Source organism: Mchenga conophoros, linkage group LG5 (genome assembly GCF_057382185.1).
Source record: "Mchenga conophoros isolate Kocher_MC1m ecotype Shallow Benthic linkage group LG5, M_conophoros_male_GT1.1, whole genome shotgun sequence".
Taxonomy (NCBI): Eukaryota; Metazoa; Chordata; class Actinopteri; order Cichliformes; family Cichlidae; genus Mchenga; species Mchenga conophoros.
Window position 1 is genome coordinate 7,684,774 of NC_140530.1, and position 27,551 is coordinate 7,712,324.

The following is a 27,551-nucleotide window of genomic DNA, read 5'->3' on the forward strand; positions in this document are numbered from 1 at the left end:
CACGTGGGCTTCCGAGACATTAAACATGAAGCCTCAGCGCTGAAACAAGACTTCTCAGAAAAGAACATAAATTATTACACAGAAAATCTACAATGTGAACTGAATACCTCTCCTGTGATGGCGTTTCTAAGTACTACAAACAAAATCTGAGTCACAAAAAGCTTCCTTGTTTAAAACTGAAAAAAAAAAAAAAGTAATATGGTGCCAGGAGATGGGGGGGGGGATATTGCAAACAGAAGTCCTTGATGTATCCTCTCCATTAGTCATTTTATACGAGACAGCCTGTTTTGTTGATGCATGTTTGCTCCATACCATATATAACACTGGCTATTTACTGCACATATTGTGACTGTTACACAATAACCTGAACACGCAGGCATTTTAAGGGAAAACCTCTTTCATATCAGCCTGGAAAACTTCTTCCTGAACTGAGCACAAAGCCCAGAAAAAGAGAGAAACAGGCTAAAGCTCACTAATTACCACTCCAGACTCAGAAATGTTGCTAAAGCAAGGTGAAATGCCACATAAACCCTGGAAAACTCGCAGCCTAAATTTGCACCTACTTCTGTTTTTGTATAAATTTAATTTGCGAGTATTGTGTGTTGTAAAGTAGGTGTAAAGTAAGCCTTTAACGCAGACTTCTCCACTGATGTAGATAAACGAACACATCCTAAGCTAATCTACAATAAGCTAAAACAGGCTAAACTAATCTAAGATAAGATATATAAGACTACAGTTTTTATGTAGTTGTATTTTTATTTAGTTTCACTTTTATTTCTTTACTCCACTACAGTTTGGAAGGAAATATTGTGATTTTTACTTAAAAAAAACCTTGTTTAGTCACTAGTTAGATAAAACTGACACAAAAATATGCATCCATGCAAATGCTAACCTACCAGTTTTGCAATGGATGCTTACTGCTCTGATTCCTGAACCAATTAAATAAACTGAACCTTTACTTGTTGCATTAAGTTGGTAGAATAGTAATTCAACAATGCATCTGCTGCAACATTTCTACGCTGTGGTTTCTAACTAGTGCAGAGGTGTCTGTGAGAGTGTCTTAAGTGTCTTAAGTGTTTATCTTCTGGGCCTCTGTTTAGACGTGCTAACAGTACACACCTCTGCAAACCGATATAACTGGCTGCTCTGCTGTGTGTCTGCAGTTGCGGTTATTGTTCTATCCACCCACACCTATACCCTGCAACTAAAGACAGCAAGCTCCAACAAATATCCAGGAAAATTAACACTTGACTTCAATAAACCTACATAACTGAAACAAAGCGTCTGCTGCTCTCTATGCATTTTTAGATTTATTAGGCAGAATGTTTTCTTTATGCGACGAACAACGGACTATTAGGTTTAATAACTTCTGTGCACATATGCACTCAAATCAGACAGACTGAAGAATTACAGGCGTAGCTGCTGATGGATAAGTAATCTCCTACTGTTACCCTTTTTTTCTCTTTAACAGCTGGTATTTGAAGCAAATACTGACTATAGCGCTCACAACCTGATTTACTTTTTTCTGGTATTCGTCGCCTGAGTGTCAGAACTTGCCTTGCTTAAATAGATGATCACTATCTGGCTCAGTGAGGGATTTTATAATTAAAGTAAATGCCCTTGACGGCAGCATGAATTATGTCTTTGCAAGTGGTGTTTTACAAAGAAAGCATAGCTTTTAGAATTTATAATGAAGGCGCCATTATGGTTTGGGAATACATGCAATTGTGTTTAGAATGTTTCACTTTCTAAAATTGTTCTTTTTCTTTTTTAAAGAGGGGAACGATTAATGACGGCGATATAGCATTGTAGCCCTGCACGCAGTTATTTTTCATTATAAACTTGATATTATATATTTGCAATGCTCTTGTCTCTTCTCAGGTTGGTGTTACTTTGCTGAAGTGACAGACGAAGGCCTCGAGTCAGAGGTGAAGAACGCAAACAAGGAGTCCTCCCGGACAGCAGGGGGAAGCAGCAGACATGCAGGACTCAGCCTCTGACAGTAAAATAGCGAAACAGGTGAGCATGGATCTCATAGTGCTACGAGGCTACTGTTAATGCTACAGAAATCTAGTTGGTGGAAACACAGTAAAAACATGATATAATAACTTTTATATAGTAAGTTTGGAACTGTTCTAAGTAAAAGTTAATCTGAAAAATAATTGTTGTCTACACAACCAAAGTCTTTGTTCTTCATTAACCTGTTTACGTCTACTCCATTATCTAATCTTCTTGACTAATCTGTGCCAGACTATTCCTGTATCTTGTAATGCCATACACACATACTGGATAGTGTATAATCACCAGTTGCTTTGGAAAAATGTGTGTTCCTCCACTGGTTGAAAGTGGTTCCTGGAGGCTGCTGGGTCTTGCTGCGTGAAACTATAAAGAAAGTGAAGCACCAAAAATCTCAGCGTGATTGTTTTGCTTGCTAGCTCATTTCTGTGTTTGAATGGAAGTACAGTGGTCCCTCATTTATCGCGGGACTTACATTCTAAAAATAACCTGCGATAGGTGAAATCCGCCAAGTAGCCAACTTTATTTTTTTACAATTGTTATAGATGTTTTAAGGCTGTAAAACCCCTCACTAAACTTTATACACTTTTCTCAGACAGGCATGAAAATTTTCACATTTTTCTCTCTTGTTTAACCACCTTTGTAGAAAAATAAGTCCAGTATTATGTTTCATTGACATTGTTGTGTTTGTTGGGGAGAAAACTGACAGACACACAGTACAGCACTATAGAGTCACACTGCTAGCGAACGAAGATTTATGTAAATTTGACAAACTGAACGCATTCTGTACTGTACAGGAGGTCTACAGCCAATCAGGATGCAAAACACAATGTGCTGTAAAAAAAAAAAAAAAGCAAACTGTTGCAATGTGCTAGTGAGCAAAGCGACTGCTGTACGGTTGCAATAGATGACTGAAAGTCTGTAGGCCTGTGTAACTGGAGCTGCAGTAATCATTTTCCCGGGAACTGCCATCAACCTCCTCCAGCCACTTCATACCCGTCTCTAGGCCTGTGTGGTCGGGCTTATTCGCTTAATCCTAGATTGTCACCAAGATTGTCACATGTCCAAAATGGTGGACAAGAGATAAATGTATTTATATGAATTAAACTATTCAGGCAGTCATGCTAACTTAACAAATGTTACTAATGTTCATAACATGACATATTGCAATTTGGGGTATACGAGATTTAAAGTCTTTCCAGTGAACATCATTACTAGACATTGTGACGTGTCGAGCCATATACTACTTAGAAGTGTAAGAAAGAAGAAGAAAAGTTTTGGCTATCGGTTTTGTTAGCTAGCAGCAGTTGCTATTTAGTGGGTGTGGTGAGAAACTGTCACCAGCTCACAGGCCTTTTTATAGCCACCACTGTATAATGCAGGTCTGACTACTGATGTTGAAATGTATCTAAATATAACTCAGCTGTTTTATGTTTATGTGTCTGCAAAAATGATTTGTGTTTATGGATTTTTTGTTTTTGTTGTTTTATTGAATATATTTGTGTCTTCTGACAGTTTGGCACCGAAGCTCACACAGATTTTTGCAAAATACAACTCTCACACTTAAAAAATAGTTTTTGTCCAGGCTGTCTTCTCAGGACAGAGCTTTCATCCACTTATTTTGTCATATTTCAGCACAAGATTCTTTCATGTTGCCATAACTTTCTTTCTTGTAGAGCAGAGTGGTTGTATTTCATTTCAGATTGTTGTTTAGCGATTACTTTAATGACTGAAACTCAGGCCCATTTACAGCAGATATATATTATAATGTATTTGCCATTATTGGACTTAGTATGCGTGAAACTGCCATTTTAAAGTGTGAAAACATTTAAACAGATTCAAGTGTCTGTTCTGTTTTTGAGACTTTTAAATCTGTCGTTTCATTTTCTGTATATTCTTTTATGTAAAGGACCAGAACAAGCACATGGATGGACACAGAGAAACCGATGACATGTCTGAAAAGACATCTCCCAACAAGAACCTCAAATCTCCCCAGAAAGGCTCCAAACGGCTTAAAACAGCCCCCTTTAAAGTGACCCTACTGGATTCCTCCGAGTTCGAAGGAGAAACTGAGGTACGCCAGACGGAAAACAATTTGCATTTACACGTTTTCTGGAATTAGGCTTATCGTGCTTTGAGCAAACAGTTGGAAAAAGGGAACATTATGTTTTTCCCTTTGTTGTTGGTTCCCTCTGTGGGCAGTTGTGTGTGTTGTATAGTGTTGCACAAAGCGGATAAAAGGGGCAAAAAGAATAAAAGCGAGGGTGCCATGCTGAGAACTCACCAGAGGGTGAATTCAAAGAAATGTTACACATTTCTGTAATACACACAGAGACAAAAAAAAGTCTTCATTCCACACAAGAGATGTGTCGTCATTACACTGCAGAGTGAAACAGGGCATTTGCCGCTTGCTGAGAAGGGAAACTGAATGCATGCATAAGTGAGGACAGAAGCGATAGATGTAAGTCTATTTCTATTATAAATACAAGGCGTCGACTTGAACGTGAACTTGGAGTTTTATGACTAGAAGCAGCATGCACCTCAGGCAAAGGAGGCCTATCTTTTTTTTGGCTAAAATATCTTTTCAGGATGTGAAGGATGTCGTTATATTCAGTTACTTGACTGTGGAGATGACTGGGCAGCAATATTTCAAGCTATGTGACGTTTTAACTTTTTATCCCACTCAAAAGAAATCTGTGTGGATGTACATCAAAAATCAGGAAGTGAATAGCCTGTCTGGAGCCATCGTGTGTGTACAAAAGCTTAGCGGGCACAGTGTTACAACAGATGGATGTAGCCATTGGTTTCTGGAGTTTCATTTGATGTATTTTGGAGCTAAGACTGACTATATTTGGATGACACACTCGATTAGCAAACTCCATCCAGAAACTGTTCATTAGCAACAAACTAATGAAATCCTAGAAATTCAAAAAATCTCTGTAATAAAAATAACCATCCATTGTACAGCCATTGTTTTCTAATGGAAAAACTTTAAATCTGAACTGTGAAGAATATTCTAGGGTGGGGTAAAACAGATTTTTGTAACATCTTGTAAACATGCTTTGGAAACTGACATTAGATCAGTTTTTGCCCCTTTAGCGATTCTAAATAGCATTACAGCAGATATTGCTGCAAAGACACAAGTGTTGCACCACATCGCATCACTTTTCTGCTTCCCCCGAACCCTAGCAACCACCGGCAACACAGCACATGGACACAGAAGGAATAACTGCGCTCGCGACCAAGAGTCTAATTCAGTTCAGTTCAATTCAGTTTTATCTGGATCAACTGAAGGCTTTTCGGGGAGATTTTAGACTCAGCTAGTTTTTCACCATCACTCTTAGACAGGATGTTTCGAACTAGAAATATTGTGGAAATTTAAGAAAACAGCCCCATGTATTTGTTTCATATTTAAGGACATTCCCTGCTCAGAAATAACTCCAGGATTCCTCACAGTGTTACTGTAATGTGATCCAAAGAAAGTATCTAGACACCACATTTCAAAGAAAACTGTCCTTTGTTACAATTCTGTATTCTTACGCTCCTTATTTTGCAAAGAGGACGGTGGAAAGGCGTTTCTGTGAACGTGTTCTTCGTTTACATTAGTAATTCCTCGATACAGCAGATCCTACTATTTGTTCTCTTTATGTTCACCTTATGGTTACTTGGCAGTGATGCTTACAGGCAGTGTTTTTGAACAGAAACGGAATTTTTTTATGGCTGTTTTTAGTTTACAAATCATTTTCAGGTTGCCAGTGGTTAGTATGCCCCTTTAAGCTCCAGTGACACAGTTCAGTAGTATGCTGAAGGCAAATGAAAATAGTAAACTGCAGAACAGGCAGCCGCATTTTGTTGTTTACTGAGTTTAAATAACTTTCATGTATATTAACTATTATAAAGCCTGAAACTCTCTTTATAGCCACCTGGCACTGATATATTGAACTCTCCTGTAAAAGCGTCTTTAAGTTCAAGAATCACATGGTTACATGATCATATTAAATAATTTGGTTACAATATTGACCAAAATTATAGTGTGAGGCTGCCCAGTTATACTGAGTAATTCCCAAAGGTGTCAATAAATTCTGATTTCATTGCATTTTTTAATAAAAAGCCCCCAGCACAGGCTACTAACTGGGTGTAAAGAAATCTATATACCTATTACATGATTGGAGACCCGGTGCAGTCAAGGAGAAAATAGAAGAACAATATTATTATGAAGCAACCCTCAGGACACTAACGCACAAGTGCGTGAAACCTTGTGTATGTGGTGTGATGACGGAGGAGGGGGGCTGTTCATTTACAACAGTGTGTGAAGTAAGACCATCGGCATTGGTGTTCTGGTGCCAACTTCTCCGAGCACTGTGAAAACATCTGGGTTTTATCCGCACCTCAACAGACAACAGCATTATGCTTATGAAAGCTTTGGTATTGTATGTGCACATCTGGATATTTGTCTACCAACACACGTTTTGTAAAAGTCTAGTTTGCCGACGGTCTCGGACTACAGGCTTGTTCCTGCTAGGATAGAAGTTTTTGAACCTTCCTCATACTTCCAGGAGTAATCATGAGGAACCTGTGAGGAGGCAGGATACACCTTGGGAGCGCTCTCACTGGAGGAGGTGGTACTCACGAGTTAATTAATTCTCTGAGCCTCCCTGCGGCCCTCAAACAGGGAAGGACACACCACACCCTTACCCACTTCTCTCACCCAGCCCCTTCCTTCATGCTTGGTCATGCTGATGTGTTGAATGAGGCCATTTTGGGTGGAATGGCTGGTTAGTTGACATCCAAGATTTCCCCGTCTATTGAGGTGTTTTTTTTATTTTTTATTTTTATTTCGCTGTTTAATTGCGCCGGAGCAGAGAGCAAATAGATGGGATCACTTCAGTCACGGCTTATTAAGACTCCAAGACTCCAGTGATTTGTTTATTTCATTCTTTGTGCCGCCTCCGATGGCAGCGTGCTCTCGTTGTACATAAACAGCGCTGCTGTCGGGGACTCGCTGACTGACAAGATGAGAGCTTAGAAGCACTTCCCAAGTGTTCCTCCACCAACCTCCCTTCACTCATTGTGACGAAAAGGAAAAATACTTTTTCAAACTCTACCCTTGAGATATTAAGGAAACAGACAGCACAAGGAAAAAACTGCTTCAGTTTCCCTGGCAACTCCTCGCTCAATCTTGTCACCTCTTAAAGTAGGCCTTGTGAAAGGATAAAACTGTGTATGCATACTTATAAAGTGTTTTTCTTGTTCTATATTTACTATGGAGTATAAGCCCATGCACAAATTGTACTCCTAATATTATATTCCCTTTATAATACGTATATGCAGCCCAGCCCAGTGAAATATGCGCTGCTTGTTTAAAGATATTCGTACACAGTTATATGCTAATTAATATGGTCACATCCATCACTGTCTGCATTTTTTTGGCAGTCATTCAACATCATTCCTTTGCATCCTGCTAACTGACCTCCTGATTTTTTTTATTTATGAGGTTTTGAAGTTTTCATTTTTGGATTTGAGTCAGATGTTCCACTATTTTAGGAATGCAGTGGTATGGATTTCAAAGGAAAATGTCAAAATCGTTATGATGGACAGAATTCGGCAAGAGTATACAGCACCCTACAGTCTTTGATGTTTTGTAGTTTTGCCTCCGTGCATCACCACAGTGAGCTGTAAGTCAGACATGTGATTGAAGTCCAGACTTTCAACTATAATTCAAAGGATTTACAGAATGTTTGTGTAAAATGCAATTTTTATACATAGTGCTTCATTTTCAGAGGTTCAAATTAATGGGATAAACTAACATAAATGTAACATAAAATAAAAGATTCTTTTTAATAGTTGAATTAAAAAACAAACAAACCAAAAAACTGAACTTTGCAGCCAGTGTGTTTCCTCCTTTGAGTGCTCTTCTAGACCTTTAACCCAAATTGGTGCCTAATCAGTTTTGCAGCTTTTGATCCAGAATCTTCTACATTTCTCCTGCAGATTTATTTTTATTGAACTCCATGCTTGCAGTTTGCATACACCAGAATAAATAGATCTCTACCAAATATGGCTGACTGTGCCTTCAGTAGTGTGACAGAAAATATTTTCTTTTGTGTGTGTTTGTGGACACACACACACAGAAGCCTGTTTATTTAATGTGACAGGAAATATTACTAAAATTCACCTTGAGTTCTGTCAATAGTAAGTATCAAATCTCTGCCTGTAGTGCAAAGTCTAGTATTCTGCAGCATGTCGCAGTGACTGTATAACCGCACCAAATGAGTTATTAAATTGTGTTTAGGTCCAGAGAACCTTAAAAAGCCCTGCTGCCTAATAAAGTCTGATAGTGTATTAGTAACCCAGTTCTTTCCATATTAAAAGCTAACTATTACAGTAAAAGGCACTTAGAGTATGCACGTACGATAGTCAAAAATGTAGCAGGCACTGTTTCTCTCTCTCTTGACCTTTTTCCACACTTTTATGTCATGTATGTTTGTCTTTGCAGAAACACTCCAAAGGACAGACCCTGATGGACATGGTGTGTGAACACCTTAACTTGCTGGAGAAAGACTACTTTGGTCTGACCTTTGCCGACACAGACAGCCAGAAGGTCAGTGAGTTGTGTACCACAGTAACCTCTCAGTGCATAAACAATGCTCGCTAAACAATCTGTATTCCTCCCAGTTTTTTGCTGGCACTCTCTGGGGTGCGCTATCCATCATTCAGAGAAGAATGGAAAATGGAAATGTCCGTGCTAAAGTCTGGGCCTGAACAAAAGGCATTTGAATAAGTTGTACAGTTGAAGAAGAAATGAAAGTGCCTCATCTACTCTTTGCAAGATGCATATATGAAATTTAGTGATAGAAATATTTCTCAGAGGCAGAGCTGCTCCGGAGGTAGAATAATTTCATGGGTTGAGTTAAATCTCCATGGGCCCCAGCTAAGAGCACAGTTGAGAAAAAATTGAAGAGCTAAAAAGAAAAGTTAGATCAAAATGACTTCAGTGACTTTGCTGTTTCTTTCATTTATGACTATGGCAGGATGACTTTCTGCTTTTTCTCAGGCAATAGCTAAAGGCAAGTTTTAACTTTTAGGTCACACCGGCTAATTAGCTAATAAAATTACCTTATTGAGTATTTTTTTATTTGAAATTAGATAAAGGAGAAAGGTTCTCAGTGTTTGTCGTCTAACCATGCATGGATTTGTTTGACTAGGTTTTTTAGAAATGTATTAGGTACGCAGTAATCAGTTAAAAAGATCGATTAGCAGACTGCACTCATAAACTGCACACATATCTGCTAAATAATGCTAAGCAGCAGATTAATAAATGCTGAACTGAAGCACAACCTTCTTGACAGGCTGTACCACACGGGACCATTTTTCTGTGAGATATTTCTGTTAAAAATGCAACAAAAGACACGAACATCACAAAGAGGGTCTAGAGGTCCAGTTCAGCCAGTTTAATTAGCAGAGGTAAAGTATGGCAGACAGCTATCGGCTACAGCTGCAGGTGTCTTAACACCTGTCAATCACAGCAGCCGTTGCCTTTTATCCAGATGGATGGGTTATAAAATATAGTTAGCAATTAACATAGGAGTCTTAACAGCATTAAATCATTTCTAGATGTGCTGAATTTCAAGCCTTGATGTTGCCACTTGGTGCTGCTAAAGATACAAGTAGCTGATTGCTGCGTTTAGTGATCATGTAACATAAACGAAAATGTGAGTTAGAGCAGTAAATATGTACATTAGTTCAGTGCGAACTAAGACCATGAATATAAGGATTCATTTACACAGGCCTAGAGACTGATCAGCTACTTCATGGTAACATCAGTAACTCCAGTAAGGAAAGAAGGTATATTCCAGACCAATTGGCTAGTTTTTGCTGGGTGTCACTGGGTGAAATAGGTGAGTGCTAAACAACAAAGCTCCTTGTGATTGCTCTGGTCGCTGCAGTGAGTGTTTGCAGACGAGACAGGCCCTTCCCTACAAACTACAGATGAACGCTGCTAGTAACAAACACAATCACATGGAGGGTATGAGATAGCGCACCACATCTTTGCAACCTATATCACCTAGCAAGCAAGTTTCACTGATGGTTAGCATAGAGTGACTCTATTGCCCAAAGGAAAGAGTAATCAGAAACCACATGCATTAATAATGTTGACTGGATGTATTGTAGTGGTGTAGCCATAACAAAGAGCACTGGCTAAATAAGGCAGTGCTTTTCTTTTAAGATAGCAAGACATGCATAGATCAGACACAAAATTAGCATTTAGTTTGATTACATGTTCACTAGATAGTTACTAACTTGTCCATCAATTGGTACCTTAGGGAACAAATTATTCATGATGAGCAGCACATCTTTGTTCTCATGTACTCATAATAAGTTAAAAGAACTCACAAGTTATTAGAAAAATATTGATAATTACAGCTGAAACAGCCTCACATAGAGTGAATCTGTGTGTTTACAGTTCTGAACAATATCTCAGTGGAAGTAATCTCTCGGGTGAACTGACCCTTAAGATTCGTGGCATTATCTTGCTTGTTTTTGTGTCACTTGACTTTCGTTTGCCTCTTTTTTCCATCATCTGAAGTTTAATTATTTCCTGATAAATGGGCTCTAACATTAATCTCCAGTCAGCACACCAACCTTTTTGACATTTTGAAACGAAGGTCTGAATATGTTAGTCACGGATTGTTGTTGCTTTGTTATAAGGTGTGCGGACCAGACTTATCATATAATCGTATAATTAATACGGACCTGATGGGTCCTGGCTGTCAACTCACATGAGAGTGCTGTGTTTGATGTGGGTCTGGGGTTTTCATTGATGTCTTCCCAGAGGGTAGGTATGGGATTGCACAACAGGCTACAGAGGAACCTCCAGTCTTTTAAAGATAGGACAAGACCAAGCCCCTTTTAACATCTGGTGCGTATCCTCTGCCCCAGTCATTGGCTTGTACACAGTTTGTCAGCTCACATGCTGTGACTCGAGTTGCACAGGATAATCTTGGACCTCACAATATGACAGTCTCATCAAAGATGGCCTTATCAGGGCACAGCGTGAGCTTAGTGTCAGGGGTCAGTGCTGATTGGTAGACCAAACAAGCTTGAGAATTTAAATGTCATTTCAGATGCCCTTTCCCTGTCTCAGTTGGGGGAACAAGAACTCAATCTCCGCTCTCCAAGAGAACATTTATTCTATGTGATTTCTTTAGAAAGTAAAGTTGAAAAACAAAGTGTAAAATAATGAATCAGTGATGAAAAGTTTTTCCTGCTTTTCAGCACCTGACTAGTTCTCTTTACCCTTAGCTGATCGAAGGTGGATTCATGGTGACAATCGAATGGCTGCGGCTCTTTAGTCTTTAGCAGTTCGATTAAACACCAGAGGAGTAACGCAGGAGGCAAACTGTGAGAGATACAGTTTGCAGTTTGTCCCCGTTGAGGCCACGGAGTTGCAGTGTAGTGTAACAACCCTTCATGGTTTCACTCTGATTCGTGTAGTACCAGCTGTCAAGACGACGGTCAGCATTAGGAAACAGCTGCTGTGTGGTTTTCAGGTTAGTGCAGATCACTGTCAGCTCTCTGCATCGTGGATTGCTCAAACACCCGTTTTTATGTCTGTAAGCATGAGGGTGGAATTTACATAACAATAGACACCCATTGCAACTCATTTTCTTTAATTAGGTTTTTGCTAGTCCACTGACCTTTCCTCTAGCTCCGCTGTCAGCATCACAGTTTTGATTTCTCCTGAAACTTCTTGGTAACTGCTGATTGGTTTAAGTTTAGATGATTCTTATGAATGACTTGAGCAGCATCTTAACTTTGCTTCCACAACATCCACTGTAGACAGACTTGTTATATGTGCTGAATATAAACTTTGGGGGCTTTGGGGGCTGCATCCTCCTGAGGCCGCATTTGTAGGCCGATTACGTCACAGCGACACGACGAAGGCTGTCCAAATTCGTAGACTCCTCCTAATGTGGCCGACAAATGCGTCCTCCTTTTCCCAAGATTTGAGGGATGGGTCGGGTATATCCTTCGTGGCCATATCCCAGAATTCATAGCGTGGCCCAGCCAATTCCAGTTTCCAACAATAGCAGCAGCTACTTAGTTTTAATATTACTCTTACTAATCTTTCTGGGTCACAAAATTAACTTTTTAAGATATTTTCAGGTGAGAATGTAGCTGTGTAAACGTCAAACATCTGCTCAGTTTATCAAGACATCACATATTTGCAAAAGTACTCCGATGTTTTCGGAGGCACCCATCAGCTTGATAGCTAGCCGGAGGTTCAAGGCTCTCCAGAGCCGGTGAGAACAGCGAACCCCCGGCACATCGTTTTCATTATTTGAGATTACAGCTGAATAAATGTCAAACGGAAAACTGATTAAACAGAAGTGTGAGATGATCGAGAATTTACGCCACTGTCCTGTTATATTTTAGATAGAAAGGAACAGACGGCCGAGTTTATTAAACGCCACTGAGACAGCGGTGACGCAAAACTGAAGGCTAGACCGTCCAATTTCACAGCCGTTTACTTCCAGTCTACCCGGCCTTCGGAGGACCTCAGGAGGATGCAGCCTATGAATTTGGACGCGGCATTTATGAGCATTGACAGTGGGAGTGTGCTAGCATGCTGTGACGAAGTTACCGACCAGCAAACATGCCTATAGACTCAGTGTGGTTCACTTTTGCATGTTTGGCAGAAATAGCCGTTTCAGATTATTTTGCATTCCATTAACTGTTTGTGCTGTTAAATAATCTGCTGTTGATATGAAATTCAGTATGTTATGGCATAAAAACCTTAAATTAGCCTAAGAACAATGCAGTTGTTCTTTATAATAAAAGTGTTGCTGCAATTTTGATCTGTTGACATCGTAGTATATAAACCAGGAACCAATAAATTCATGTTTACAAAGGATATACTATGTGTTAGCTTATTTTACGTCATTTATACAACAGTGGGTGCACATAGACAGGGTTCTAATTAAGGAGGTCAGTGTATGTTTAAGTGGGACTGTCTTGGAGACTAAACTCAGGCTTCATACTGCTCTAAGCCAGGATTTACTCATACACATCACTTCACTGATTAATGGTGGGCGTGCCAAACATTTGGGGACAAGACTGGTACAAACAAGTAATGTACCCAAATAAGGCAAGTCAGGGGAGCTTAGTTTAGAAGTTGAGCCAAGCCGGGCACCTTTTACAAACTTTATTTATAAATGACGAAGTGGTTTCTCACCGCAGGGATAAACTTCTTCATGTCAAGGCCAAACAAACTGCACAAGCAATTTTACTGGCTAGCAGCAATACTACTATTACTCTAAAGTCAAATTTTCGCTTGACTCCGAGGCCTGTGCACCACAAGGTGACAAATGGTTTGTGCCTCTGTGATCCTCCGCACAGAAGCACAAATCCTGCTGAAGTCAGGGGCAGCCAGTCAGAAGATAAGCTGGTTTAAAGAGAGAAGCTGCTTATTTTAAATGTAAAAAATATACATTTTTCAGACTTTTCTGATTAGAGTATGTATCATGTATTAAAATTACAACTATGAGGTTGTTTTGGTTGAATTAAATAATGGAAACAATGCATAAATAACAGTAGTAACTGGATATAAGGTCAGAAAAAGACGTCATCAGAAGCCTTGAGAAAGGTAAAAAAAATAAGAAAACATGACATTGAACACAGAAAACATTGCAAACCCCCAAATGGAACCAAAATCTTCATCACGCAAATGCAACCAAGTGTTTGGAATAACTGATAGTGAGTCTTTCACACCACTTTTGAAGACTTTATGCCCACACTTTTGAAATCTTATCAAAGCATCACAATCAGATTGAAGAATTTTGGCTTTTTTACTCATTCAGAGGTGGTCTTGCGAGTCTGTTTTGGATCATTGTCCTGCTCTTGAGCTTCAGGGCATGAACCGATGGCCAGATAATCGTCTCCCTGATTGTCTAGTAGAGACAACGAGGTCCTGAAGCAAATCAGCCCCAGATCATGACCATCACCATGCTTGCCTGCTGGCATGGTGTTCTTGGTGTTATGCCAGATGTAATGGGACTCAAACCTTCCAAAAGTTTACCTTTTTACTCGGCAGTTCACAGAACACTTTCCCAACAGTCTCTGGGATCAGTGAGATGTTGTCCAGTTGTGTTCTGTTTACTCAGCAGTCCCATTTTTGCACAGTGTTGAATCATGAACTCTGACCTCAAGGCGAGTGTGACCTGCATTTGTTTAGATGTTGTTTTTTGTTCATTTATGACCTCCAAGATGAGTCGCCAATGAACTCTTGGAGCAATTTTGGTATTATTATTGTCTAATGTTCAAATTTGTTTCATGTTCTGAAATATTTCGTTGTGACAAATATGCCAAAAAAAGAACTAAGGAGCAAATACTTTTTCACAGCAGTATACATCGTTTTTTCCCTAAGAGTTCTTGTGGGAGATATTGTTACTGTCTTCCCGCTGACATCTGTCTAAACAGCATGATTTACAGCTGCTGTAACAAGTGAATTCACACAAACTCTTCGGCTAATGAAATGCTCCAGCAACCAAATCTGAAATGGTGCCCCTGTTGGTGAACTGGTTCACTGAACAATCCGATGTTATGAGATCACATAGGTAACTGGCTGACAGTGAGTTTGTGGCGCAGTGATAAAACACGACTGCTCTGTGCGGGTTTGAATGCCTCAGCAGGGGAGGGCTCAGTCTCTTTGTTTACCATATGGAGAGGCTTTCATAAGGAACACATGCGGCAATTAGAGTAAAATGTGACACCGGGGTGTGCATTAGCCATGTTTCCAGTCTACTCTGTGTGATTTCTGCCTTCTGTCTTTCAGAATTGGTTGGACCCCTCCAAGGAGATCAAGAAGCAAATGCGCAGTGAGTGTCTTTTCCAAGTAGCTGTAGTGGATTAATATTTTAAAATTCAATTAGCAGAGACATAAAACTAGCTTTGTTGCTCATTGTACTTGGAGTTGTCAGCTAAATTGCTAAGAAGAGCTCCAAAACTGCCTTCTAATGAACACTTTTTTTCCGTTATACTGGATGTGTTTAAGCTTCCTGCTCTCAATACAATCTCTCACCAGACTCTCCGTGGCACTTTGCCTTCGCTGTCAAGTTCTACCCTCCTGACCCCTCCCAGCTCATGGAAGATATTACCAGGTAGAGTGCTGACACACACTTCTACTACATCTCCAGTCATAATTCCTCTGGCTGTGCTGTCAGGTGCTCCTCAGAATTATTCAAAGGATAAATCGCTAACACGTGTCAGCAGTACAGATAATTTCCTTTTTTATATATTCCCACTGATGGATGTTTACATAAACACATTGTAACAATTCTCATGGCATATTTGCCCCAGTGTCAGAGCAGCCCAAATCCCTCTCTTCTTTTGAAGGATTAGCCCTGGAATGCTACTAACTGCCATGGATTAACTAGGCTGAATACTTGTTGGAGCTTGCATTGGCTCGGGCTTGTTTGACTGCCAACACTCCTTCCTCTCCTCCCCTTTTTCGTCTCATCTGACAGATACTACCTGTGTCTGCAGCTGAGGGATGACATGCTGTCAGGTCGCCTGCCGTGCTCGTTCGTCACTCACGCCCTCCTGGGCTCCTACACCGTTCAGGCCGAGCTGGGAGACTACGACCAGGATGACCACGGCACCGACTACGTCAGCGATTTCCGCTTTGCTCCCAATCAGACGCGCGAGCTGGAGGAGAGGGTGATGGAGCTCCATCGAAACTACAAGTACATGACACGCTGTTGTTTAAATCAGACCTTTGTGTATCCACAAGTGTCTTAGGGTGATCATCTGATGAGTTTTCAGTTGCATCAAAAACACTTCATCATGCACATTGCTGATAGATGCCGTCTGTCACTGAAATGTACACAGTGTGAATCTTGCCAGTGTGACAATACTTCTCAATTCACATGGTGATGCTGTGGCACTGCTTTTTGGCATTCTCCCAAATGAAGTACTTGATGGGAGGAACTTAGAGGAGAATATATCAAGCATGTTCGAATACTGCTCCCGCTGTTCACCATTCTGGATCTTTTATTTAAGAAAGTCTGCTACAGTATTGTTATTATTCTGCTCTTATTCTAGGGGGATGACTCCAGCAGAGGCTGAAATGAACTTCTTGGAGAACGCAAAGAAATTGTCCATGTACGGAGTCGACCTCCATCATGCTAAGGTTGGCTATTCTGGCGTTTTTTGATTTTCAGGTGTCATGAATGCACTCCTGAATAATTTCTGTCTGTGTTTGCTGCAGGATTCTGAGGGGATTGAAATAATGCTTGGTGTCTGTGCCAATGGCCTGCTGATTTACCGTGACAGGCTGAGGATCAACCGCTTTGCCTGGCCAAAGATCCTTAAGATTTCATACAAGAGGAGCAACTTCTACATCAAGATAAGACCTGGAGAAGTACGCATTATGGTTAAGGACCAGGAGGGTCAAACATAAAGCCCAGGGGCCAGAATTGGCCCGGCGAAAGACTCCAATCCGGCCCTTTCCAGGGCTTTTGGAAAAACTTTTTCCAAAGTTTTGCAGCTTTTTCAAATGAAAAATGTCTTTAAACTAACAGAAAGAGAAATTTCACTCCTTTGGCCCACTTAAGATCAAAGTAGGCTGTATCTGGCCCACAATCTAAAATGAGTATGAGTATGACATGCCTGAACTAATCTGTTTATACAACAATCAAAGGAAATGGGGCTCTTGGTTTTTAGGATCTTGGTGCACTCTTAGAACAATAAATCTTCATACAAATAACCAAAGGGAGATGTGAGCCTCAATTTTAAGAATTTCCTTGCTACAGCCACCATTGTGCTAGCTTTAAGTAACACAAGGACTGGAAGTATAGTTTTGTACATTTCCATAGTCTCTACCGGTTGCCTGACCCGCCCCATAAGGCCACTACAGGGCGTTTGTGCACCTGTAGCTTATGAAATAAAGAACTTAAATTCGAGAGCTTTTGAGGTGTTAGTAGATGGACGTGCCTGGCCACAATGGCAGCACCCATTTGTCAGTAAAATCCCATTGGGTGTCACTATCTTGGTGTTTTAATGAGCGAGGAGGTGATCTGGCTGACACGGCATGCTCAGAGGGTAGCAGCTGCTACCCTAGTACTACCATACAGCTTTAATGATGACCAGAATTATTCAAATCTACATGCTGACAACTACAGATCAAGCCCATAAACTTAGTTATGACCAAGTTTATGGACTATGACCTTGTATGAGCTGAGTTATGCCCATATTTTATATACAGCATGTAAGATATTTGAAATCAGGCTGGTTATTGTTTCCTTTATGTGTATATATATATATATATATATATATATATATATATATATATATATATATATATATATATATATATATATATATAAAGGAGTCATAAAGGAAACAATAACCAGCCTGAACACACACACACTAAACACAGCCTTATACCTCTATTATAAGGGTCTCTATTTTGGCCCTCGTCATTGTGCTGCAGCTTATCCTCCATGCTGAGCCTCAAAGTGTCAGGCTGTCTGGGCGAGACCCAGTCAAGTGACAGAGCTGCACAGTGAGCCTGTGATAGAGCCAAAGAAAGAAGTCTTTTAACAGAGCTGCTGCAGCTGCAGCCACAGTCAGAACAGAGGGATAAAGAGTGTAAATATAGAGCCATGAAGTTGTTTTCCACTCATTTGCTCCCAGCCTCTGAACACTGCATGTTATCCTTCCTGCCTCTGACCTGCTGCCTTCTGTCCAGTCTGCAGAATATATGTAAATAATAAGGTAGCTTATATATTGACATAAGTTTGGTGCCAGCAGTTTTTTGCAAGCACAAAACAAGGACTGTTTTTATTGATTGGCTCCAGTGATCATTCAGATATGAGATGCTGTATATTTATAGATTTTTAGGACTCTCTCTAAATGTTCGTCCAACAAATTGATGCGCCCTTTAGCAAAACGGAGTAAACATACCTGGTGGTGTTTTCAGCTCTCACCTTCCCTGTCTCTCCATATTTTCTCTCCCCTCTAGTATGAACAGTTTGAAAGTACAATTGGTTTTAAGCTCCCCAACCACAGAGCTGCCAAGAGGCTGTGGAAGGTCTGCATCGAGCATCACACCTTCTTCCGGTAAGAATCGATCCGCTCTCATGGTTGGAGGGTTTTTCGTTCGATGGCCATCAAAGCAAACCGAACACTTCCCTGTGTACAGCTTCATTAGGCACAGTCGCTCGGGCTACTGCCATGGTCACCGTGGCTTTGCTAGTAAACTTAACTTATATACTGATTTAGCATTACAGAGGTCACACATGTATGAACTGCATGATACAGCTCTCTATGTGATAGCACGCAGTTACAATTGCATGTACGTATTATAGAGTGATAAAGGAGAAGTCTAGCTTTACCCTAAAGGTCAAGCTAGTTTACAGTAACAGTCACCACAAGGCACTTTATATTGTAAGGTAAGGCCCTGAGATATTAAAGGGAAAACCTCCAAGATTCAACAGTTAAGCAAACACTTGGTGTCTGTGGGAAGAAAGAACTGCTTTTTAACAGGAAAACATCTCTGGCAGCCATCTGCTGTGGCCAGTTGGGTGGAGAGAGGAAAGAAAATAGTAGAACTCTTCCTGGTCAGCAATTGTTGTATTGTAATGGTTTCATTAGAACAGGCAAATATAGATCAACAAATATGGATCAACAATGGACCAGAGTTTATGAAAGGTGTGAATAAATCTTTCTGTGAACAAATAAATGGAACCATTTCAATCCATGGGAAGCTTGAATCTGTGAATTTGAAGCTGAAAACATGATGCACATTTATTTAAGTTGGACTTGAAATAATTTATTCAGCTATTAGTAATCCACATATCTCTGTATTTTGCCTTTGAGAGATCTAGATTGCTTGCTTATCACAGTCTGTTTCACAGGCTGGTATCTCCTGAGCCTCCTCCTAAGGGATTCTTGGTGATGGGTTCAAAGTTTCGATACAGCGGAAGGACGCAGGCTCAAACCAGGCAGGCCAGTGCTCTCATAGACCGGCCTGCTCCTCACTTCGAGCGGTCGACCAGTAAGAGGTATCTGCTTTCCCGGAGCTTGGATGGAGGTGAGCAGTGCAGCATGAAGGCTTCTCAGGGAGGAAAAGCTAGCTTCACTTTGCTCAAAGAGTAGTGTTGTAAATCACACTGTTTTTACCTTTGAACAGCATGTGAAGCTAAACTAAGTTAAGCCAAAGACAACCTTTTCTCATCATCTGTGGAAGAAAGTAAATTAAGTGTCCTTCCCAGAATATCCAACGCTTCTCATCTGTCTGACCAACAGAGTTCTCACGGCCGGTATCAGCCATGTGCGAGAACCACGACGGCCTTTCTCACCGCAGCATCAGTGAACACCGACGGCTGCACAGCCCCTCCGGGGACGAGCAGGAAACAGAGCTGGAGCCAAGTTTGGAACAGGACGAAGAGGAGAAGGAGCACGAGCAGGGCCGGGAGGCGGAGCAGGACAAAGACCATGACGGCAACGTGACTCCAAGCAGAAAAAAAGAGATCATGGTAATAAAGACCTCCCGATGGAGCTTTAATGCGTTTCCAATGACAGAAGGGCTAAACGCACACTTTTAGTCACCTTGCCCACAACTCTGGCTTAAGTGCAGGGAGGCGATGATGTAAAGAGGTGCAGTGCAAGCGTCTCAGTCCAGCTGAGGTTTATCCAGCAGGGGCATAACGCTGTGGCAGCTTTGCTGGATTTAGCATTCACTAACTCTTCTCCTTTCACTCAGGCTTACATGCTTACTCTGCACTGCTCATAAATCCTGCTAACGGCTTTACAGTTTTTAACCCTTTCTCATTATGCTGACAAATGCAGACCCGAGCCGTGCCTCTGTTTACTAACATGCTTTTTCTATTTTTAAACTCCTGCTGGCGAGAAGGAGGAGGCCGGGTCACCAATTGACAGTAAACAGGAGGTATTTGGTGTCTGGTGATTTGGTCTCTGTCTGTCTGTCTGTCTGTATGCTGTCTTTATTATAAATACTGTGTCTGTTAATTGTTCCTCGCCCTCTCTGCATATCTCCCACTGGGTTTTGTCTCTGTACCTGTGGCTGTCATCACTGACAAACAAAAAAAGCTATACTGCATTGCACCACATTAACAAGTGATCCAAAGGCTGTAGTGGCCTTTGGCATCCCAGCAAACATTTGAAAGACACTGATGGTCAGAATTAGGTGTAAAGGTTCACTTAAGATTTAGATATGGCTGTAATGCTTATAGTTTTATTAAATGTTCAAAATTTACTGGGATGGCTTTATTTTCTCATTTCAGAATCTGTCTCAGCATGATACGTGTATCTGATAGCTAAATCTTTGCTTTCTGTCTGCCTGCTTGTCCTCTCACCGGCTTACCGCCTTGTGTCTGCATCTGACCTTGTTCCTGCACTCTCTTGCCCCGCACTCTTCACCTTTGACCCCCTCTCTTGCTCGCCCATTGTCCTGCAACCAACTCAGCTCTCTCAGTTGGACCAGGAGACTACTCCTCGGCACAAACAGGAGGTACAGGTTCTTGGATTTTGGCTCTTGTGCTTCTTGTCGTGTGTGCCTTTAATAGACTGAGGTTTGCCCGCATCTTTTCAGTCAGTTTATATTTGATTTATTTATATATTTTAAAAGGTATTTGAAACATCCAGCAACAAATCTCTAGCACTGCTTTCAGAGATAGACGTGAGCTTCTCCCCGTCCTTAAGTGCCTGTAATGCAGCATCGGTGCATTCTTCTCTGGGAAAAGCACTCAGATGCTCGACTTAAGTGAATGTGCTGGTACAAGTTCTCCATTTTTAGGTTGTATTACAAGTCCTTCATTCAAAGCTCTACTTTAAGCACAGTAACATCCACTGAAAACATCAACAACACTTCATATTGTAAAATGCTGCTGTATTCTGACACCTATCAGAACCAGCATGAACTTTTTCAGCAGTATGAGCTATAGTAGCTCGTCTGTTGACAGCCTTTGACCCCACGTGCATCGATGAGCCTTAGCCGCCCATCGCCTTTGTTGTTTCACCATCACTTTTGATAGATACTGAGCTCTGTAGGCCAGGAACACCCTACTATAGCTGCGTTTAGACATCCTCTCACGCAGTGGTGTATCCATCACAGTTTAAACGTCATCAAACTTGCTCAGATCCTGACCCTTGCCTGTTTTTCTTGCTTCTAAAGCACCAACTTTGAGGATAAAATGCTAATTTGCTCCCTAAAATACCCCACCCATTAACAGGTGACAGGATTAAAAGATAATAAGTGTTATCCACTTCACCTGTCACAGTTTATAATGTTATGATTGGTGCAGTTATATCTGTAGGGGGCATTTATCAGATAAATATTTACCTGTTATACTGTTAGTGGAACTGAAAAGCTCAAAGAGGGGATGTTGCACTAGAAACAGTATAAGTTCCTGTTCTGAACAGCCGTTTCTTCAGGTGAACTGCAGAATACTGTTTATGCAGGTGAAGGAATATGGGTTTTGTTTTGTTTCCTGTAGCTGTTGTCCAATCTTCCAAAAAGAGAGCTTTCTGAGTTTTGATTAGCGAACGGCATTAATTGATTATTCATATTCATTTTGTCTTGCATCCTCTTTGCAGTGCGTGCCTTGATTGTTGTGCTCATTCGTGTTTTGAAAGCTAATTCTGTCGTAACTTATTGAAGCCATGCTGTAGCTTCAATAAGCATCTTAAATGTCAGTGAACACCAGCACAAAGGACCAAAATGTTAGCGGAATCTCTAACTGGCATAAATGCGAGCAGTTTGCGTGGCCTCCTCTCCCTGTGTACATGAAGTATTACCTCACAACGTTCCCATACATGCCATACAAGTCTCAGGTGTTCATGACAGACTGATGGACTGTTATCTTCTGCTCTTCTCTAGTTTCTGGATAAGTCGCAGGACGTCTTGCTGAAGCACCAGGCCAGCATCAATGAGCTAAAGAGAGCCTTGAGGGAGCCCAACAGCAAGCTGATGAACCGCGAGAAGCGTCTGTCAGCGACCTCCCCAACCAGCACACCAGAGAAGAAGGCTGTGAGTGGGGGATGAGGGTAGGGGAGCTGTGGAGGGCTTTCAGGTCCATTATGGCCAATATCTCAAATCTAGCGACCTCTAAAACTTGACATTCCATTAAAGGCCATCGATATTCCCGTGTGCCAGTGTCCTCTTTCCACTTCTCGCTCTCGTGCTCGTTATGCAGGTTTTTAACTGCTTCATTAGCCTAAAGAGATACTGCACGGTCATATGATTTAAAGAAACATAGTGATTGAGCGTGATTGTTGAAGATAGATTCTGTTTTCCCTGCAGGCATTTCAAACAGGTGTCTCCAATATCATGGCAGTCGGAAACAAACATACAAATCCCCTGTTTATTTTAGGACAGCCGTGTAATGAATTGCTTTCTACCTTTTCTCTGGAATACCAGGATAATTCTCTAAATATCTCCGAGGTGCTTGAAGATGACTGACAAGTAGCACACAAGGAAACATCTTGAAGAGATTAGATCCGAGATGTTTTTGAGATTTTCTCAATGCGAGGCACTCGAGAACTAATCATCAGTCGTTTTTTTCTCCCCTGATTGCCTAACAGTTAGATCGTTTTCTTTATGCTAGATCACAAAATCTCTCAAGCTTTCATGGTATTGTGGTAATAGGGCTTTTAAAGATGAGATTGGCCTCTTCAGATAGGATAGTGTTTGCTGGTGCCTAAGTTGCCTTCAGACAATCTCTCATCTGCTGTCTGCCACAATCAGATTATAACCACAGAATGTCAAATGTTGTCTGTGGCAGAAAATGTAATCTGCTGTGTGCTTCATTCCAGAGGTCGGGGTTGTTTCTGTTTGAGTGACATTCGAAAGCTGGGAAAGTCTTGCTGCTCTTTACTGTTTCCAAGAGATTTAGTGAAACTCAGCTCTTTGATGTTGTTGCAGAATAAAAAAAAAATCTTTTTGCATTGCAAATGCCTCCAGATTTGCTTATGTGGATTTGGTGGCTGTCAGGTACATGGAGCTGCATGATTTTAGTTTGAAGTTCATTAAAAAGTTTCTGCTAGAACAACTCGCTTGTATCCTGTTAACACTGATTCTTTCTGCCTTTTGCTTGAAGTTGTGTCTCACAGAATTGCTCTAATGGCTGTTCTTCCTTCTCTCTTTTAAACCCTCTTTTCTGCCTCGTCTCGGTCAGTCGGTGGGCCGGGCAATGGGAAAGGAACCTGTTAACAGCCTGTCTGTTGAGGGTTTCGTCCAGAAGACTCTGGTGACTTCACCCGAGGTTGCACATCTCTCACTCTTTCTCTTTCACTAAGCAGTTTACTGTTTGTAGCATTGGCATGGTGCAGTGCAATTCCTATTATGTACTGCTGTCTTTCCCCACCCAGCAAAAACTTGCTGAAAAGATGACTTTGCTATGACGTATGACAAAAAAAGTAGTTTCAATAATAATGTCTGTTACAATTGATATGCATAAAGCCAAAGCAGGAGCACCTTAAAGCTGGATTCTATCTGAAGGCTGCTGGATTATGATAGTTGTAGCTGCAGAAAGACTTGCGGTCCTTTAGAAATAAAAAAAGTACCTGTAGTATGAGACCGCATGCTCATTGCATAACGAGCTGTCAATCTCAAGTCAACAGGCAACGAGCGTGCGGTTTCTCAGTCAGCTCTGCCCCATTTTTGTCAAGATGGCAATGGTGGAAAAGCTCATCTTGAGTCTTCCTAACTGGACTTTGCCAACCAACATCACGGTTGCTACATCTATCCTTTATACTGTCTGGACTGTAATAGCGCCTAAACATTGTGCCCTAAAACACAGAGCAGGACTGAGGAGCAGTCCACAAAGAAACATTAGACTTAGATGAGAGTTAGATGTGTCTTCATTTTACTCACAGTTAGTCTATTGTAAGTTTGACTGTTTCAGAAAAATAAATACGGAGTCATTTACAGCCACAAAAAACGACCCCCTGTTGGACTCGAGCCTCTTACTGATGTTGCCCTGGTAACAATCAGCAACACCTGCTCTGACTAGTGGCACTCAAAAAGGAAAGAAGGGCTTATATTTTGTACTAATGCTATCATGGTGAGTTGTTAGAGTCTGTAATGACTCACTGGCAATATAAAGCAGTGAGGATACTTTGTTTGCCCTATTCAACTATCCTAGTCTGACTTAGACTTAGCAAAGGCACTGAGCCTTTAGAAGTTATTGTATCCAAGCTATGGTGCGGGTGTTTTATGCTACACTCACTAGAGTTTTGTGTTTCATAAAGTTTTATTTTTAATTATTGCCACACTTCTAAAAACGGCCTTGTTTATGTTAAATTCCTCCAAAGTCCCTCAGTCAGCCATTTTTTTACTCCTTTGAAAAAAGTCTAAATTGGCCCAGAATTAGTTGTTAAACATTAAAAAAAACGACTAAACTCGTTTATTCAGCTAATAAATGTGATGTTTTGTAGATTTAGTGGGAGTATATCAAAAGATGAGGCTTTTCAACAGCCTGAAAGACAATTTGTAGCAACATCTGATAAGTTTGTCTTTTTAAATGAATATTATTGTTATTACTTTACATCTTTTCAACAGGTTTCTGCAGTGTCTGATGTGAGTCTATCAGGGTTACATGTGATCCCAATGGGAGATCCATTTTGGACTAAATTTAGACTAAATCAAATTAAACTCAGCGCAATTTCAATGACTGTTTTTGGGTTAAATAAATGTCAAGACCGGCTGACCCGATTCAGCACAAAGGTCTGCCCATGGTACTCGGGTGGTGATTTGTTTACCGTTTTAAAGAAATGCATATTGAATAGGTAATACCAATGTTCACTATAACTCCAATATGTACATTTTGGGCCCTTTTCTTGGATTGAAGTCCTTGTCTAGATTTGATTGTTTGCAGTAGCTGTGCTTGTCTAACTGTGTTTAATCTATACCAACATGTAGGGCTCTGAGGAGTGGGTATTGATTGAAAAACAAGAACCTTATCAACAAGACCATGACTGGAAGGCTGAAGAAAAGAACAAATCTCTCACACCTGATTCCTCATGGGAGAAAAAGGGTCTGGAAAAAGAGATAGACGTTAGCAAGATGATGCATAAGGAGGTAGCAGGGTATGACAGAAAAGAAATGAAAAGCCATATTGATGAGTTTCCATCAACAAAATCGTCCAGAGAGGCAGATGTATGCTCTGAGCCTCGACGTTTTGTGATCCAATTATCCGAGAATGCCGACTCGTTTCAAGACAAATCTCAAAGCAAACCAGCTCGAGCCTCAGACCCTGAGGCGAACAGCGATGCAGCCCCGGGCTTGCGGCACATGAAGGAGCGCACGGCTTCTAAACCGAGGAAAAAGAGGAGACCCCAGAGCTTAAACCTGGGAATGCCCACAGAGCTCGTCTACAGGAAAGGAGGAAGCGATTCCACCGAAGACGAAAACGAGGGCTCGGACTCAGACAACAACTCAGAAACAGCACCGAAGAGAGGAAATCATTGCGAGTCGCCCCCAGTCGCAACGATGAAAGATGATCAGGGTTTAGAAAAGGATCAGCTGGTCAGGGTCTATAAAGACGGCAAACAAGAGGGTAAATTAGTTGGAGAAAGCAGGGAGGTCTCCACCCAAGGAGCAGAGCAGGTAAAGAAAAAAGTGAGCCTTGTTGGGACAGCAGATGTCGATTTAGGCTCAGTGAATGGACCTGGAAAAATAGAGCATGATAGCTCATTCTCAGGGTCTAAAGGAGAGTGTGTGCTGAAGATGCGAGGGAAAGGCTTCATTGACAACAAAGAGTTAGCAGAGGTTAAACTACGACAGGTCAGGACACATGAACGGAAGGTCAGTAGCTCTGGAGGAGAGGATGTTGAGGGTTTCTTGGGCGACAGAGGTCAGAGGACGTCTCTCCACCGACTGTCAGGCAGCAGCTACCAGTCGGAAATAACCAGGATTGTTCCTCTCAAGCCGGAGCGTTCGAAGAGCGTCACGTCCAAGGACGAAAGGGACCATACGGGACAGGACGATCCAAGACGGGGGATCAGAAGAGAATACCGGTGGTCGGTTGGCTCTCCGGAGGGATCCTCAGACCTCAGCTGGACCGACGGTTCCAACTTTCATCCAGCGTTCGCGTCAGATCTGGAGGGCGTTGCTAAAATCGAGCATCCAGACGATAGCTTTCAGTGTGGTAGAGTGTTCGCGGAGAGCCAGTCGTTCAGCTCAAAGGTTTCGGGGCTTCCCAAAATGGCCCCTCCAGCGCCGCCGGTGAAAACACAGAAGGCGAGAGAGTCCGTGCTAATACTCCGGAACAGCAGAAACGCCAGCAGGGAGCCGAGCCTGGACGCGGCCAAAAAGAGACACTCGGTAACTCCTCTTGGCATCTGCTATTCAGTCATTGGAAACAAAGCATGAGCTTCAGACAGACTTCAGCATGAGCACGCCATTATTCTTTTTTCTACGTTTTCAATGACTTGAAACACTCATCCATCTTGCCTTGTTCGTGCCTGCATGAAGAGCAGGCGGAGCCGTACCTCTGCTCTGTCTTGTGGCAGTCAAAAAGTGTGGACATTTTCCCATAAGGCAGTCCAGTTTATCCCCCCCTCCCATTGCCTTTTGACATGCACCACACTGTCTGGCAAATCTGTACAGCTCAACACTGGCTGTGAAAGTTTAAACACACACACACGCAAAAAAAAAAGTCATGTTTCGGTGTTTTGGTTCATCTTTTTCAGCTGCTGAACCTGAAATTTCCTCCCAGCTCACATTGTTCTCTGTCAGAGGGCGGCAGACTCACATATTACCGCCGCTCCGATGATTTATCCTCATCTCCATGTCATTTCCAAGCTGGAAATACAAAATAAGCGATTTATTGCATATGAACGTTAGAAATTAAATCACTCATTTGTGAAAGGAGAGGGTGGGGGTGTACTGTCATCCATTACTTTGTTAGAGAGCTAATATCTTCCAAAATTAGAGATAAATGGAGTATAGAATTGGTTTGTGCGCAAAAGATTGAGGAACCACATCAAACTGATAACCCTTAAAAAAAACTACTCAGAATTTACAAACTGTCGCTGGATCCGTCACATGGGTGGTAATAAATCAGAAATCATGCGTTGCACTATTTCCATTTACCCTCACCTGGATTGAAAGCCCAGCGGTGTTCTAAACACACCAGTTCCTCCAACTGTGAAAGCCCAGCAGGCAGCAAGCAAACAGACACCACAGCTCAGTGCCTGACACAGTCAGATTTGCTGCTTTCATTTCACTGTTGGTATCATTGGGAGCTTGCACGTGTTTGGCACCGGAATGAAAGGAATTTGGAGTGAATAGACATGACAGCTTTCATCATTCCCCACCTTTTCATCTGAGTCAAGCTCTTGCATATATTGGATTAAACAGGCATGAGGAGAGAGGTGTTGCGTAGCTCTCAGTGTGCGAACAGACCTCACTGGCGAGTGACAATCACATTAAGATCTGATTGAAGTGGGAGAGGGGGGGGGCTGGGAAAATATTAAGGTGCTCCTCCAAACACGTGGACCCACTCTCC

At 41.5% G+C, this 27,551-nt stretch overlaps 1 protein-coding gene across 11 annotated transcripts in view; it reads left to right on the forward strand.

Moving 5' to 3' along the window:
* LOC146573705 (band 4.1-like protein 1) overlaps positions 1-27,551 on the forward strand; it is a 102,282-nt gene that overhangs the window by 50,575 nt on the left and 24,156 nt on the right. For 3 of the 11 annotated variants that reach the window (XM_085273008.1, XM_085273011.1, XM_085273009.1), the window contains exons 2-17: positions 1,882-2,019; positions 3,926-4,090; positions 8,513-8,617; positions 14,852-14,894; positions 15,101-15,176; positions 15,543-15,761; positions 16,120-16,207; positions 16,286-16,438; positions 18,041-18,138; positions 18,936-19,111; positions 19,327-19,556; positions 19,931-19,969; positions 20,507-20,551; positions 21,920-22,069; positions 23,217-23,303; positions 24,962-26,365. In XM_085273008.1, coding sequence (XP_085129134.1) covers positions 1,981-2,019; positions 3,926-4,090; positions 8,513-8,617; positions 14,852-14,894; positions 15,101-15,176; positions 15,543-15,761; positions 16,120-16,207; positions 16,286-16,438; positions 18,041-18,138; positions 18,936-19,111; positions 19,327-19,556; positions 19,931-19,969; positions 20,507-20,551; positions 21,920-22,069; positions 23,217-23,303; positions 24,962-26,365 — 3,117 coding nt within the window. In that variant the 5' untranslated portion in view covers positions 1,882-1,980. The remainder of the gene's footprint in view (positions 1-1,881; positions 2,020-3,925; positions 4,091-8,512; positions 8,618-14,851; positions 14,895-15,100; positions 15,177-15,542; positions 15,762-16,119; positions 16,208-16,285; positions 16,439-18,040; positions 18,139-18,935; positions 19,112-19,326; positions 19,557-19,930; positions 19,970-20,506; positions 20,552-21,919; positions 22,070-23,216; positions 23,304-24,961; positions 26,366-27,551) is intronic. The other 8 variants (XM_085273018.1, XM_085273017.1, XM_085273010.1 and 5 more) reach the window with 7 other exon arrangements.